This window comes from Etheostoma spectabile, chromosome 21 (assembly GCF_008692095.1).
Source record: "Etheostoma spectabile isolate EspeVRDwgs_2016 chromosome 21, UIUC_Espe_1.0, whole genome shotgun sequence".
Classification (NCBI taxonomy): domain Eukaryota; kingdom Metazoa; phylum Chordata; class Actinopteri; order Perciformes; family Percidae; genus Etheostoma; species Etheostoma spectabile.
Window position 1 is genome coordinate 17,287,996 of NC_045753.1, and position 17,663 is coordinate 17,305,658.

The 17,663-nt window shown below is 40.2% G+C and overlaps 1 protein-coding gene across 6 annotated transcripts in view; it reads left to right on the forward strand.

Annotated features, from left to right (window-relative positions):
• Positions 1-17,663, forward strand: part of vti1a (vesicle transport through interaction with t-SNAREs 1A) — a 117,180-nt gene that overhangs the window by 33,252 nt on the left and 66,265 nt on the right. For all 6 annotated transcript variants that reach the window (XM_032503124.1, XM_032503125.1, XM_032503123.1 and 3 more), the window contains one exon: positions 1,487-1,571. In XM_032503124.1, coding sequence (XP_032359015.1) covers positions 1,487-1,571 — 85 coding nt within the window. The remainder of the gene's footprint in view (positions 1-1,486; positions 1,572-17,663) is intronic.

The following is a 17,663-nucleotide window of genomic DNA, read 5'->3' on the forward strand; positions in this document are numbered from 1 at the left end:
AGGTTGAAAGTTTTAATGTAGTTATTCCCAGCTAGATATGTTCTGCTTCCAGTACTGTTGGACAACTTGAATAACTGTAGCTGTTAGTTGAGATCCAGGGCTCCATAATGGTGGCAGTGGAAAGAATTATGTTTAAACCAAACAGGAAAACATTTAAGACACCAACTAATCACTCCTGAAAATATTTTGTACATTTAACGTACATATTCCACTTAATTCTACGCAATAAAACATGCATTACACTGAACAATACAAATGGTCAGGTATAGATCAACAGCATTGTCGTCAAAACGAGCCTTTGTGTAAATGTATCATCGGTTGCTCCTGATTAATCTTCATCTGAATATAAGAAAACTAAACCGACTGATTCAAGGTGTTCAAAAAGCGAGTAAAAAAAAAATAGAATAATTTGCTTGTGTCCTTTCACATAATTGAATGTGTATTAACATGATAAGTATATCTGTTAGTACACGGTGCACTAATTGGAAACATGAACACAATAAAATATAAACATAATGGTAGATTCCTACGTTTGAGAGCCCCTAGATGGAACTCGGGGCCATAAGTCAACAGATCAGATCCCTTCTTACCGTGCTTGTCAGACGTGAATTGTGTAGCTATAGAAAAGAAACCAAAACCACTGGGTCTCCTGGTATCTAAGAACTGCTATCAATTGAAATGTGCACGCACACTATTAAAGCCCTAGCTAACACCTTGATACACACAAAAATCCACTTTGAAAAAAACCCCCATCAAATTGCTTATTTAATTATTTATGAAACACATCTTTTCTTGATATACTCTCTTAGCACCATGCTTTCAATGAACAGCCTTGTCAATTGTTGATAGCTGTGAGTAAACTGGGGGGCGGATGCAGTAACTCAGACATCATGAATGAATGTATTGGTCCGCTAATGTGGATAAACAAGTAGAAAATGCATTTATTGGTTTTGTTTAGGAAAGATTATTACATTTCACACCTATATAATGATGTTCATTTTATTTACATTCATGACACTGATAGACATACTATCTACAATTGAGGGAGTAAATGTTGATTTAGTCTTACATTTGTCTTTCAGTTGGAAGCCCTCACCTGGAAATGAGTTTTCTTTTATCTGGAAAGCTTTAAATGAAATTGCTGTGTGTGCAGCAGAAAACAGTGCTGTGAAACAATACCAGGATGCAAAACACCTCAAAGTAGTTATTGTTTTTGTTTTTTTTTATGTCCAAGATGAGGCAGCAGCACCTCGTACATTGTCAGCCTCAACATGCAAATGCTTGATATTCCATCAGCATATAACCCATTGTCATCCATGAAGGTTATTGCCAACCTGGCTGTATTATGTTGTTGCTGTGGATGTGGTCTGTCTATTTAGGTGACAGTGTTGATGTGCTTCTTTGAAATGGGTCCCAGCACTCTCAATACATTTCCTTTTTGTTTTGTTTCTCTGGCTCTATTTTTTCCTTCTCTTATTTGTTGCAGAGAGCGCATCTGTTGGACAACACAGAGAAGCTGGAAAGGTCATCACGGAGACTGGAGGCCGGCTACCAGATAGCCGTAGAAACTGGTACGTATTTTGTTTTGGATTGGGTTGGGAGGGGGCGGGGTGGTGTTGGGAGGGGGTTCAAGATAGTCGTGAGGATGAGTGAGCGACAGCAAATTGTCTTGCTCATATGAGAGGTGGGTGGATATGTGTGTTTGTGTGTGTTTGGAGGGGGGTGGAGGGGATTGCGTGGGGGGGGGGGTCGAAAAAAAACCTTTTTCCTTGACGCCTGATGACATTTTCGGGAGTACATCAAAGGCGAGCCAGGGAGGGAGAGAGATGTGTACAGGCAACAGATTGAGCGCCGCTTTTCCTTGCTCTGCTCCCGAAGAAAATTCGTGCATCGATACGGCTGTGTGTGTCTGTGTGTGTTGTGCATCTGTGTGTATTATTTTTTTTTTTTTTTACTCAAACAGACAGGGGGTCCATGAAAATAAACAACGTCAGCGGTTCCTCCTGAAGTTCTTAATTCAGGAGTGCAGAAGCAATAAAAAAACATAATATCACTTTCTAAATAAACCACCCAAAAAACTCAAACTCCTTTTTTCCCTCATTATCAATGTTTTTTTTTCTTATCTTAAAATAGGAAAAAAGCTGATTGGGATCTTAAATAGATTTAACCAGTTAGCATATTTTTTTTTTCTTCCTGTCTTCCTTCCTGACAGTCACCACATTATTGAGGCACAGTGTATTCCTCAGAGATGTATCAAAGCTCATTCTTGAAGTATCAACCAGCTTTCTGTGGCTTCCGTTGTAGTTTTGAAAAAGTTTGTCAATTTACACTATAATCGCGGGGTGGCTGGCGTGTGCGACATCGACAGATTTAATAATTCAAGTCAAGGAAGGTTCACATGCAGACCACCAGCTTTTGATGTTCTCTGTAACTGGCATTCATAAATACAATCTGCATTCTCTGCTTAAAAAATGTTGATTCAAATGCTTCAGATGTTTCTGCCGTTATTCGAGTTTCTTGACTGTGTCAAATTCTGCGACAGCCGACAGATTTTTAATTCTACCCAGTCGTATTTTTCACTAGAGTGGCTCGTTTTTTTATGTTTTACCCCCCGCTAGGTTTGTCGTAAAGAAGTGGGCCATGGCTTAACAGTGTTCAGTACCTCCTGGGCCCGGTGGTTTCTCCTGCCGTGGTCGGCCACATGCCCCTTGACCCTGTGTCACCGGTGGCCCTCTCATCCACTATGTGTGCGGTTAGCTAAGAACAATGCTCGTTTATCCTGCCTTGGTCCCACACACTTGGCTTGGTCCACACCAGCTGGGGTGGTGTTTGTGGTTTAGGGAAGCTTCGCTCCACGTCTTTAATCCATGACCCCTTCCTTTACTCTGCTGTCGATACCAACCCTCCGCTCAGATGCACAACCTGAAATGGCAATGTCTCCGGGTCAAACATGGAATACATCTGCACAAAAAACATTGAAACACAGGGAATATACACCCGTCCACCAGACTAATTACTATATATATGCCAATCTCTCAAATTCAACACACACACACACACACACACACACACACACACACACACACACTGGACACAAACATCAGGGGTAGCCATAGTTATCCATCGGTTTATAAAATCTGAGAGGGTTTGCCATCTGATCCAAAATTTAGTTTAGTCTTTAATTTAATGTTGTTCACCCATCTCAAGCTACATATTTATTCTTGTGGTTCCACAAAGGAAAATCACAACGCTCGCCAGATATCTTCATGAAATCCTGCGCTATTTTAGATCATAGTACTGCCACAGTTCTGGAAGTATTGAGACACAGTACACTAAGGATTGGGATTTCTTATTTGGCAAACACTACACTGTTTATTTTTACAGTCCAACAAAAGCTCAATTTATTGTAGTTCCTTCTCTTTCACATCAAGAAATACAAAATAATGAAATAAAAAGAAGTGCACTACACTTTATTCATGCACATTATGAAAATGACATTGGCAGTTGTTGAAGGAATAAGCTTTGAGTTTTGAAACACAGAGGTGTGGCATCCATCCTCTAATAATTAGAGCGTTAAGTGTTTTTCCCAACAGATGCACTCTAGTTATACTGTAAATACTTTTCCTGCCACAAACCTAAACTCTCCTCATACATCCAAGCTGTACATTTCACAAAGAACAGTTTAGCATCGTTATTTTGCAGTAATTCAAAGTTGCATTCTCCATCCACAATGACATAGTAGCCCTTAAGAACTGTCATTGACCAATGGTAGGAGTGGAACTAAAAGACATTTTATTTCAAAGAAATAGATCTTGAACAAAGAAATGGCGTAGAAACTCGGCTTTGCCCCCTTTTCTCTTCAGCGTTGACAATATATCTCTTAATGACCAGGAACAAAAAAGCCAGGATGCTTCTAGGTCACATTTAAGGGAAAAAAAGAAGAATCTTAGTTCTAAGAAAAGATACATCTTCAAACAGTACCATTTTATCAAGATTTCAGCTTTTTTTTCTTCCCTACCGTTCTCAATGTCTCCAGTGTATTTAGTGAAAAACAAAGGCCTGCCAAAAGCATTGAGAGCCCTCAGAGGGATATAGAGGAGACTCTTTGGACATGCAAAGCTATTTACCACACGCACCCTCAAGAACCAGGGTCCTCTGTTTGTCTCATAAATAAAGTATAGAACTTCATTAGTGAAGAGCACTGACTTAAAAGCCCAGGCATAGCAACAAACAGACATGGGGGCTAGCCCAGTTAAAGAGGGCCCTAAATAAAGAGGGAGGGCATGCAGTTAGCCAATTTACAGGCATTTGAGTCAAGGGCATTTGAAATGCCCAAATGTGGAAGCTTGACTGATGTTAAATCAAAGACATGCCAGATTTTAGTCCTTCCCTCCACAGTTGAAAATATTTTAAATGATTTATGATTGCTAGTTTAGAACGAGATAGAATGTCAGATAAGACATCTGCAAGTTGCAAGGATTAGCTGTTCCACCTTTTTTATTATTATTCATTGAAGAGGAGTTACGTACTGTACTGATCGACAGTTCATACAAGGCATTGCAAAAAAAAAATGCTGCACTCCAATCATTTTAGGACATGAATGGTAATTGTAAACTAAATTGTAAATGTACAGTTATGGGCTCATTGTAGCAGCAATAGTTTTATGTGTGCTTTAAGCTTCTTTTGTTTGCTTGCATAGACATGACTAATGTTGATTAATTGCAGTTCTACATTATTAGATCTAATTTTTAACATGAAATGTAAAGGCTTTTACTTTTTACAATTATGAATGAATGAATGCATCCCCGAGGCAACATTTAAAAATTGAACGACTCAGTAAATCAACCAGCAAATGTGGAGTCAGTTTACTTTGAAAATCCATCCCCTTTATACTTTTTCAGTTGACACAAATAACTTAGCAATGGCAGCAAAATGAGCTGCTGAAACAAAGACAGACACAGACAAAAGCATTGCTACTCTGCATTTTAAAGGTGGCCACCAAGAGGCTGAGAACACTTCTTAGGCGAGTGTTCTCGGTGTTTAGGGGCCTGTAATCAATCCTGCCAAATGAAAACAGCTCATTAGGGATTGATTTCAGTCCCGTATAGATAAGCAGAGAGGGCCAGGGCCCTGCCCCCAGGGGCCCCAGCCTAGCCCAAAGTTCACGCCATGCCAGGTAGAGAGCAGCACCGCAGGCTATCAACTTTATTAGGATGGAGATAAGCTGATTAGACCTTGTCAATCAAAGGTGCCAGTGACTCAATCATGATCCGGGGGTCTTTTCTTTCTGTCGCTCCCTTTTTGTCTCTCTTCCCACTTTCACAATCTCCCTCTCTTTTTTTGTGATAAATCATTGAAGCGACCAACAAAGTGGCAGCCATCACTGGGCTAAGCTAAGCAGCCCTGCAGTTGTCACCAAGGCAGACGCGTGGGGACCCTGTGATGATGTGACGACTATATTAAAGAGTACATCAATTTGTTTTAGAGCAGTTTGATTTTCATCTGCAGTGGTATTAAAAGAGAGAGGGGGGTGGAGAAGGGAGGGCGAGCATGTCGGTGTCATCGAACATGACTCCAGTGGCAGAGCAAGGGGTGCTGGGACAGCAAGAAATAAATAGATAAATGACAGAGTGACGAGAAATAAATAAATATGTTTTTGTAAACATAAAAAAAAAAAAAAAATCTTCATGGCTCCCTTTGAAGCGGAGTGTGGCTTTGAGTCTTGCTGAGAGTCCACGGGCGCTGGAGTGGCCCAGTAAAACAGCGCACGTTTGTCCCGACCCTCTATCTCTCCCCCTCCATCTTCGTCTTGTTCTCTGTTTCTCTCCCACTCGCTTTATTTTTCCCTGTTCCCTCTAAAGATCAGACTCAATGATTCTTTTGGTGCTGGGCCACCAAAGTGGTGCTCTTTTCTCAAATCCATAAGCAAACACTTAGCAAATGACATAATCGGTTACATTTATGAAGCGCGAGTATTTTAAGCAGAGGCTATAATTAGCTCTTGACAAATTTGATATCATTCTTTAGTATTTATAATATTTGGTTAATCCTGAAGAATATATATTTTATAGATTACGTAATTGTATTAATACAACTTTTCTTTTTACAAATTAAATTCCTTTCTTTTGGGTAACTAGTGTTGCCATTTCTCATTCATTTTTTTAAGCAAAGTGCTTTCCTATTTTTTTTATTCCCATACTTCTAAACAGATTAATTTAAGTTTACACTATTATTTTCTGTGACCTGCTAATACACCACATTTTAATACTAAGGATTTTTTTTACTCACTACATAAATGATTAGAATTACATACAGTATATATGCAATGTAAATCTTTTTCTTTGCAAGATGTAGCTGAATCTTTCCTCACTTCTATTTTGAGTTTATTCTCTCTTTTCTACAACGTAGTTTTAATATTTTAAGAATTGGTTTACTAATGTGGATTTCCTTTAGGTTTAGCCTGATGAATCACTTTTTGTGTTGGCTGATTCAATCAGCTGGTTGTATTGTATTAAAAAAAGAATATCAAGTTATTTAATACTTGTTTGATCATGAAGCCGAGAGCTATGACTTAAATATTCCACAGCTTGGCTTGGCAGTTGAGGAAAAAAGAGGCCTTTTGTAAAATATGTTTTAAAGGGAAAGTATGTTTTTAAAAATAAAATAATTATTAAAAAAGCTCCCAAAATTTCACTTGAAACCACATTTCCTTAACATATATGCTATAACGTATAACATCTTGCTTTCAGAAAATCTAGCCGCGGGTGAGCTGTTTATCGGTAAACCCCCGGTGGATGAAAGGCATAGCAATAATGATTTTTTTCTCTCCTAATCGGACCTTGTCAGCAAGGCGTCTTATCGTGGAGAGGAAAATGACACCGATCCTATCGAAGAGCCTGGAGTCCGAGTCGGCGGCGTGTGTCCCCCCCAATCATGGCCGGCCGTGGCCCAGCCATATCTAGCGCCGCCACAAACGGCGAGCGACGCTTTTTTCATGTGGACTTCAAAAACGTTGCGAGTCATTAAAATTGCACCCGCGTTCGGCAGCGGGGATCAGCCGCTGTGGAGCGAAAATGGGATGTGGGAAGAGGAGACTCGCTAAATGTGTTAATTCCATCCTCACATGTTTAAGGCTTAATTTTAATCTGTTTGAGGAAGGGGGAGGGGTGGGGGGACGATTGGAAAGCGGGGCGGGAGGGGCAACGAGAAATCCTCGCACTGCAATAAATCGCCATTATCTTTGACACCCTAGGACTCAGCTGTTCCAGGGATTTAGGGGTCCACTGGCAACAGTGAATATCGTAGGGCATGAAAACACTGTTTACGCTTGAACTGCGGTAGCTAAGGTGCAATCACCAGTTTCAGGCTGCACAGACAAAAGGCCTAACGCGCACAATGGCCCGCTAGCATACGTACCCTCAATGGAAGAGCTGAACCAACAGACTTGAGTGTGTTTGTGTGTGTGCGCCTGTTTCCCTGTGTGTGAGTGGGTACGTCTGTATTTGCCTGTGCATTGACAGGTGTTGTCACAAACATCCAAATGTTAGCTTAAGTTAAGTGGCACTAGAAAGATGGCAATAAGTGACATGTTTGTGTAAAATTAAAAGAACCTTACACCAAAGACTGAATAATACCCCAACTACTACAGCAACTACTTGCCTCGTTGTTTCACTCTGTTGGGTCTGCACAAAGTGTTAGCTAGCATTAATAAAATTAGGGTAAAATCTAATAATTAGACCTTTAGTCGGTTATTAGCTTCAACAAGGCTCTCAACATAATGAGACTATTGGAAGTAATGATCTGACTAGAGAGCTCATTGGAGCTTTCAGGCTCAGTAGAACATGAGGCAACATTGCTAAGAAAATTGTTGGTTTCCCATTTTGAAATTGACTTACATTGTTAAATAAAATCTAAACTTTGTGAGATCATTTTTTAATTCAAGCAAGAATTCTTCACATATTTAATCAAACATTTAAATAGGTAAGATGGGTCTTAAATCCATAACTCTGCACATTTACATTATTCACATCATTTTGATTGGTATGCATTGAAAAAATCTAATTTTAAAGCAACTATACTATTTATATTAACTCAAATATACTATTTACTAAAGTATTGAGCCAGCGACCCATTGTTAACTGAACACATGCAACCCATCAAGCAGACCATGAAGGATGTCCCAACCAAGGTACATTCAGCATTGTTTGTTTTATCTCAGTCTACTACACCACAGATGAATAGAGTAATAATATACTAAATAATAAAAAAAATTGCTGATTTCAGCATTTAATAATGCACAGTGTCAGTTAGGTAATAGCCTTAAAAATTGAGTCATTTCGGATCAGTTTGTAAATTGGTCCATATTCTCGATCAAACTTCATCCAAATCATTTATTGATATAATCAAATCCTTATCTCCAAGATACGAAACACTCTCCAATTGCTAGATAGTGGTATGCCACTATATCTTAAAAGACACCTTTGTCCCAACCTTAAATCAGATTTTCTTTTCTATTTATAGGTTGCAATAACTAAAAAGATACCCCCTGTCTTCTCGCATGCAGAAGAAAAAAGTGTAGCGTTGACCTCTGGTTGACATGTAGAAAACTCAGTGAGGGAGGGGGAAAGCAGCAGAAAGCGCGACAGAGAGGAGAGAGCTAAGACAACAACTCTGAAGAGCCGCATAGGGTTAAAGAAAAACTGTTTCAGAAGGAAATGGGAGACAAAAGCGAGGACTTGGAGCCCCCATGGGCGCTTTATAGAACCGCTACAGCTGAGGCGCTGAAATATTAAAAACGGAAAGGGAGAACCAAATTTTTTTTATTTTTAAATAAAGCAAAGGAGTGGCAGTGAGAGAATTGTGCCACCTTGTCACCCGAGGACATATATGAGAAATATTAATTTGGTGATGCGAATGACGCACTGGATGACAAGATGATTGATGTCAGTTAAAACCCTAAAAGGAGTAAAAAAAAAAAAAAGAAAGAACTAAGGAGACATTTATCAGAGTAAGTGTGGATAGGCTGCTGTAAAGGAACAAGAAATAGAGATGTTGGGAAGTAGATGACCATATATTTAAATAAAATGATTTTAGATGTTTCATTTGTTTGCAATAACAAAATCCCCTGGCTTTTATTTGACCAGCAACCTCCCTTACATGCGTTCTCATTTACAATGTAGTAAAGTAAAAAACAAAAAACAAAGAAGCCAGCTGCTACAAAGCACTTGAGTAATGACAACTGAGTCAAACTACCATTAACAGTGAGTCTTCACAGTGAGTCTTCTGGCAGACTTAAATGGGCATATTTTTATACAGATTCTACAGATGAAGAAAATTGTTAAGGGGAATATAGTTATATTACTGCTTTTAAACATTTTCATTTTTCTTTGCTTGTAGTTATATAAAAGGGTAATTTAACAACTAACAATTTTAGCTACATACTTGTGATGGCATCTGTAGTAATACCTTATTCTCTGTACATATGTTTTAAATAGATCACTACAACTGTGTTTATTGCATTTAATTAATTACTGAAAACATTTATCACAGATTGTTGTTCCAATATAAACTTTTCTACGTAAGGATTACCTACCTAATACTGACCCTAATAGCACAGGGAATAAACATTAAATTGTTTGGAAAAAAAACAAAACGATCTTAATCACATTTTAAAGTGCAGTTGAAATTGTTTCAAATTTAGTAGTAAGCATACAGTCTAAAGTTGCTAATAGTAGCTTGCTGACTGTTGATTCCATTTAAATATAAGTAGTCTGCCATCACTCATTAAATAAGTTACTTTGCAAAGATTATTTCTTACTGTAACCGTAAAATAAAAAATGCTCCACACATGTCATAAGTAAAACATAATGAGAAATATTTTTTCTAAACTTAAAACATCATAAATATTCTGGCTTTTTCAGTTTTCTCTTAATTGTTGTCACTTTTAACAGTAAATATAACTTTTGTTCATAGAGTTACACCAAATCCAAGTGAAGCTGTGAATGTATTATTTCCAAAATTTGTTTTTTATTTTGTTCCCTCAAAAAGTGACATTTGCATTTGCAGCTATTAGCTTATCATAAACAAAATCCATTGATGTGCCAGTGTTAACAATGTATTTTTTTTAAAAAAAATTTTAGGAAAAGCTGTGTGCTCTCGCTATGTGATTCTCATATTCCCATCACTCTCATACCAGTATTAGAAATGCAGACTGGAAAGATATGAACGATATTATGTAATAAAAGTTACATCAAATTTATTATGACAGGTTCCTGGAACAATTTAATACTTGGAGAATTTGTTTGTTAAATTATAGATACAATTTTTACACCTGTGGACATTTTGTTGAATACTGCAATAGATGATAGTGGTAACAATAGTCACATCACATCTGTTAATGTGTTTTGATAGAACTGCCAATATGTTTTATGTGATAAGATGACTGGTCTTGAGCATCCAAAGGTCTGTGAGGGAACAACCCAACAACAATGACTCCTTTTTAGCTTAAGATGGTGTAGCTGTTGCTTTGTTGTCAGAGTATTTTAGTGAATGCACTGTGTGTCACTTCTCCTATAGTAACACAGATGTTTTTTTCAGCAGCACTGATAGAGACCCCGTAGCCTCACATCTGCAAACTGCTATGTGGCACCGTTTGTGTTACAATAAGCAAGGTTTGTACTCTTAGATTTAAATTACTTGTTCCAAAACTAATAGAAAAAGTATGATCGCTGCAACAGTAAGTGTTGGCTCTAGCCATGGGGGAAATATTTGATCGTGAGTTAGGAAACCATATAGGGCTAAATGCAGTCATTAGCTCAATATTAATCTGCATCTTCTGTAGATGTTCCCCAAGCGCCCCACCCTGCAAGACACACAATTATACTGTACAAACACACTGAAGCACATTAGCCATCTCCGTCTGTCCTTGCTCTCCTTTTCCTCAATGGTAGCCCCAAGGAGTACACCCCCTTCCCCCGTCAAAGGAGCTTCCTCCTTGGCTGTCCTGTGCCCATCAGACAGGGTGCCCGCTCGTTTAAGACACCCAGGGAACATGAAACAGAGCCAGGCCGAGATGTCAGCTGGTTGCCCCATCTGCCAGTCAGTGGGATGGTAAAGCTTTTGTCCTGGGGGGTAACCTTAGGAGTGCTCTGTGTGCCGCTCAAGTGTGTTGGTGCGCATGGATTTGTGCACGTTGCTTTGGGACAGGAGATTCTGCATCACAGTTTTGAGCAAAGCTAGCCACAAACAACATGCTGATATTGTCCTTTTTTCATTCTTGTGTGCACAAACAGGACTTTCCACATTTGGACCAAAATGACCAACATTTTAATTTGGATTCTCTGTTGTCAGATCAGGGTGAAATTACTGCTGTGTTTATCACAACATTTTTGAATGGCAAAGATTTCAAGGGAATAAAATGTGTAGGTCTCAAAGAATTGTCCTCGGTTGGATTGTAGTTAATTGGTCTCATTTCAGATCTGCTAACTTCTTATGGATGCACTCCTCAGAATCTTAAATTGCCTAGAACTTGTCTCTATCCATGCCCTGTTCCCCTGTTAAATAACATAACCTTGACAGTACAAACAGTTTGACTTCCATATAAATTGAGTGGATGGAGGCTGGCCGGCTGGTTGAAATGAAGCCCAATTCCACTCATGCATTCTATCGTTCCGTAGATAGGCCGCGCCCTTGAGCTGCTTTAGGAGGGAGGAGCTGCTTCTTTTCACTCTGTAAGAAGGTGCTGAAAGGGGGCCTCTGCATGCATGAATGCACGCACATAATCCTCTATGTGAGCCAAAGAGTTCCTAAAAAGAAAATGCACACAGACAGCATGAACTTGTGTGTGTGTGTGTGTGTGTGTGTGTGTGTGTGTGTGTGTGTGTGTGTGTGTGTGTGTGTGTGTGTGTGTGTGTGTGTGTGTGTGTGTGTGTGTGTGTGTGTGTGTGTGTGTGTGTGTGTGTGTGTGTTTTTCCTAGTCATACTGTATGTCTAGTAATATGTGGATTTTGCACATGCTTAGCACCTCAGTTTTAGGCTCCGTTAAAATGTTATTCATAACAACAAAGTCATCCTTTTCTTGAGCTGTAATCATTTTTAGTCAACTTTGACTGTTGACTGCCATGTAGAAAGCTTCCCATAAGTGGTCTACATAGTCCCCATGCTCACATCAGTCAGTATCACCGCATGATGTATGTACTGTAGTGGTAGTCCTGAAGGGCTGATGTATGCACAGCTCTGTACCGGCAAGTCCTCCCTGAGCACATCTATGATCTTGGGTTACTCAATCATCAATCAAGGCCAACTGCAGCGTACTGTACTGTCGCCCATCTTTTAAAGCTCAGTTGTGAAGGACTGGCTAAGATGGCCTAAGGGACACTTTCCTTGGTCTGGCCCATCTCAGGTTTGATGTGAATATGTGCGTAGTTATGACTACACACAGAACAGAGTCGTCACATTGATGTAGACTTGTTTAATGTTTGGTGAAGGCCACCTGATAGTTGGAATGCGATTTTTAGTATGTTTTTCTTAGTATTTAGAAACTTTCATTTTTATATCTAACATTTTAGATGTATTATTTTCTTGCAACATTGTGAATTATTTAAATAAACATTTCAGTCAAATTAGATACAAGTGTGGCATATTCCACTATTTGTTACCTCATACCAGTCATACAAATGTCTTCATTACTATAAGAATAGGTAATTGTCTGTTTTAGAGAAGTAAACTTTTTCTGCAACATTTTTGCAGACAACGCATTGATCAAATGTTATTGCCAAATTTACCTCCTCTAGAAAGCTTTCTTGAAAAATGCAAAGCCTCAGTTTCAGACAATATGGACAGAGGGAACCAACAAAGAAGGCAGTGCAGGAAAACAGTGCCAGAGAATCAAAAAGAAAATACAGTACATTCACTCTCTCCACAAACCTACTCAGAATCCATTATATTATCCAGAATGGACATTCAGAACCATACGACGTTGATAGAGTTTCATGCCAATTTTCCTGTGTGCTTGAAGTGAGCTATTGTGCCATTTTAATGAGCTGTTTAGGCTAGTGGTCGGTTGCATTTGGGCTGTATCAACCACCTCAATGAATAATTGTTATTGCCTCTTAAAGGCCAGATGTATGGAATTCATGCAAATTCAGAGAAATGGGAAATATGTGTGAGAGTGTCTTGGAATAATTGTATTCCAGATGTCCTTCTTTTATGTCAACGACACGCACGCACGCACGCACGCACGCACGCACGCACGCACGCACACACAAAAAGGACAGAACAGATGATGGTGACAATGATTAAGATCTTAAACATATGGAGATACTGTGTTGGTTTAGTGTATGTGTGCATGTGTGTTTGTGGTTCTGGCATTTTTTTTTTAATATTTCTGCTCCCTCAGTCTTCTGTGACAGGTTCACCCATGTCTCCTGGGGTAGCCTTCACTCCCAATTTAGACGCAAGCGTCGTCAAGTGACAGCAATGGCTCCGGCACCCTACCTTTGCAATATGACTACAGTTAACTTAACAAGTCTCGAAATGTGAGCTCCATCTTTGATGTAACTGATTTGAGTGGTTTCTTCTTGCACAGAAGTTGAAATGTTTGGTACATCTGTCAAGATGATCTTCAGAGGAATGCAGGTCATTTCTGTTGCATTTTAAACAAAAAGAAGTCATTATATTTTATCATATTTCACATAATCTGCACTGTGTTGATTGTGCTTGAATGTCAATCATAAAAATATGATTCCTTTGCCTCTGTATGTCAGCTGCAGTATGACCCTTCAGAAAAGCCCTAATCATCAGGATGGATATGTGTGGCCACAGTGTTCTCAGGTCTCTAAACAGGAGCAGAGCAACAGCACAGGAGTACAATCCATCTGCTCAGCAGAAAAGAAATCTAAGAGCCCTCTGATATAAAACTGTTTGGGAGGTAGTCACTGTACAAGCCAGTCTTGCATTTAAATATGTTTAATGTCTACGTTGGACCTTTCGTGGGCCGGGCTATAGAGCAAATGTGGGCATTTTTGTTGGGGTTTTTGTTGATAAGATTCAAGTACAGTGTATCTGTTTGTTCTCATCTTTGATCCTTCTACATCTTCTGCAACACCTTAAGCTTGGATGTTGCTGTTTTATGAAAAGAAAAAAAAAGTGAAGAACCATTTCACTGAAATGAGCACATTTTGTGCACTATAAAAAACAAAAGAATTGCATTAAACTGATTTATATTGTCAAAAACAGATAATTTAGGTTGAAAATCTGCCATTTTTCAGTGACGTGAACTCAAATAAATGAAACAAGAATTAATCAATATTGTTTTATTAATTGAAAGTTCTTGAGTCGTCTTAAATTCTCCAATGCCAAAACAGATGTTGTTTCCCTGTCAGCCATGCACACAAAGCCCTTCAAATATCAAATTTCAGTGAACTGTGTGTGTGTGTGTGTGTGTGTGTGTGTGTGTGTGTGTGTGTGTGTGTGTGTGTGTGTGTGTGTGTGTGTGTGTGTGTGTGTGTGTGTGTGTGTGTGTGTGTGTGTGTGTGTGTGTGTGTGTGTGTGTGTGTGTGTGTGTGTGTGTGTGCGTGTGCGCGCGTGTGCATGTCATCATGTGTGCCTGTGTTTGTGGGGGGGTGAAGTTGTGTTGAGTGACAAGGGCATGCGTCTTGAGCCACCTGGATTTATTTGGGCCAAACAAGAGGGGCCCATGTCTGTCTGGGCAATGGGGCCTCACAGAGCCACGAACAGAAGGTGCCTCCTCACAACTCGCACCTGAGCTACTCCCAGCCTGGGACCAACCTCTCTCTCTATCGCTCGCTCCATCCATACTGCCTCTTCTCTCTCTTTCTTTCACTACCCTCTGTATCCTCTCCACTTCTCTCCCAGGCCATGGCCTGGCCTACTTTTACCTCTCCCACTCTGGACCCTTTGATGTCGACTATGTTGGCCCTTTTCACAGATCATGTGTATGTTTGGAAATGGCCCCTTTGCTCAATCCTCAGTCTGTTTATGAATATACATTTCACAAACAGGATATGTAGGTAATGGTCTACAAAGAGAAGCATTCTCTCTTATGTATGAGCTGTGCTTACCAGAGTAAATGATGCTAAGGTTCGCGGTGAAAACCACTCTTCCATTTACTTGATTCTCTTATTTCTTTTTGAGTCACTGCTGAGTTTGTTTCCTTTTGTTGTTGATTTTTTTCCAATCTCCCAACTCAGTTCCTAGAAAAAATAAGCTTTGTTCAGGGAGGAAATGTGTGTTTGCTTGTCTGTTAGAATCTTTTTCATTTAGTCTTGAAGTGACAGGGTGTGAAGCTGGGTAGGCGGGTGCATCTTAGAAGTCAAAAGCACAAACACTAACAATACACCAAGTTGGCTGCTTTATTTTTGATGGTAAAATCAACTCAAAGTCAACACAATTCATATTTATGTGGTCAGTTTGGCTTTGGCTCTGTGTTGTAACCATTTATCAGCTGTAGTTATAACTTTCTCTGGACTGGCCAGTTTTACAATAAAAAATACATTTACACTGAATTTTTGTTAACCTTTTTATGATGATCACTTTGCTTTTTGGGAAAAAGACCAGCACACAACAACTGTTGACCCTATGATGTAAAAGGCTGCTAATCTGTGTCCCTATTACCAGCTCCTCTGGACAAACACATAGATACAGCACTTGTTGCCTTGGTTTCCTACGGGAAGGTTTATACTGGCTTGGCGTCTTTATTGGTCAACACTAACACCTAATTGATCCAAACTGGTCTTAGTAGGCGAGACAGGACATGGCCTGCTATTGTAACTAGTGGCATGGGAAACCTGGCAACTATTGGGACATGGTGGATGTCTTAGATTTAATGGTGTCAATAGAAAGTTCTGCCCTCACACTGCAGCATTGGGGTAATTAAGCTATCGGTCTTCTTGGGTTCTTGCGGGTGTATGGATTGAAACCTAAATCTAGATGTTTAAATTGATTTGACGATATTGGTAAAGCAACTTTTATGTACAACTTAAAGGTCATCATTCAATTATTGTCCACCTTCCATATTAATGATCTGTAATGAATATTGGTAGAGTCAAATGCGATAAAGAAAGTTTATCAAAACCCACAAACTAAGTTCTTAAATATCAAAGGGTGTCGTCAAGATCTGGGAGAGGGAAGAGCTCCCCTCAGAGCCCCGGGATTCAATTCAATTCAATTCTTGCCCAGATTGTTACCATATTCAAGAAAGGGGACAAGGCTGAATATGGAAACTACAGGGGCATTTCGCTCTTGTCAACAACAGGCAAAGTCCTTGCTTGTGTCCTCATCAACCGCCTGCTGCCACTATCTGAGGAGGTACTCCTTGAATCACAGTGTGGCTTCCGTCCATCCGGGGGAACAACTGACATGATCTTTTCTACTCGTCAACGACAAAAAAAGTGTCGGGAATAAGGACTACCTGTGAACTTGGCATTTATAAACTTGACATAAGCTTTTGACTCTGTGGATCGTCAGACACTGTGGAGCATACTATCAAGGGATGTACTGAGGATACTGCATGACGGCATATCAGCCACACTGCTCAGCAACAGTGGTTCTGAACCTGAGCCATTTACTGTCGAAACTGGGGTTAAACAGGGATGTATTATTGCACCCACCCTATTTGCCATGTATTTGCCTAAATGGGTTCAAAGTCAAGAGCAAAGTCAAGAATTCCACAATCAGGGAGCTGCAATACGCCAATGATAACGCCATTGCATCACACTCCCCTGAAGACCTCCAGGGCATCCTAAATGCCTTTGCCAAGGAATACAGAGCCCTGGGGTTGGCCTTGAACATCAAGAAAACAACCATCACCCAACCAGCCATCACTGTAGCCCATCATCAAAGTGGATACCACCACTCTGGAAAGCATGGACCACTTCCCCTACCTTGGAAGCATTCTCTCTTCCAAAGCCAATATAGACTGAGGTTAACCATTGCCTGAGCTGTGCCAGTTGAGCCTATGCCTTGTCTTTGATGACCGAAACCTGATGGCTGGAACCAAGCTCCTGGTTTACAGAGCTGTGATTCTCCCAACCCTGCTGTGTGGAACGGAGTCCTGGACCACCTATAGAGACACCGGAGAGCCCTGGAACTATTCTATCAAAGAGCCTTAAGAAAAATCTTGAGGATCAACTGGGAAGACAGACGTACAAACTCCAGCATTCTGGAGGAATTGAATATAGTGAAAACCCAGTATCATTACCATCATAATGCAGCACCAACTCTGATGCACAGGCCATGCCATCTGCATGCCCAACAACTGTCTCCCTAAGCAGATCCTGTACTCCCAGTTAAAAGAAAGACAGCGAGCCCCCGGTGGGCTAATCAAGACCAGCCTGAAAAAGTTTAACATCACATCCGGAGACTGGGAGGATCTTATGTTGAACAGGGACTACTGGAGAAAAGCATTGCAGGAAGGTGCAGCACACCATGAAACAACTTTGCCGTGCCGCAGAGGAAAAGCAGCAAAACCGCAGGGACAAACAGAGAAAGGCTCCACCAGCACACACATCACCTCCACCTTCCAGTGCCCACATTGCAGCAGAATCTGTGGATCATGGATTAACCCCCAACAGAGAGGATAGTCTTACTCGTCGCGAGTGACCGCTGAAGAAGTGTGTGTGTGCGTGTGCGTGCGTGTGCGTGTG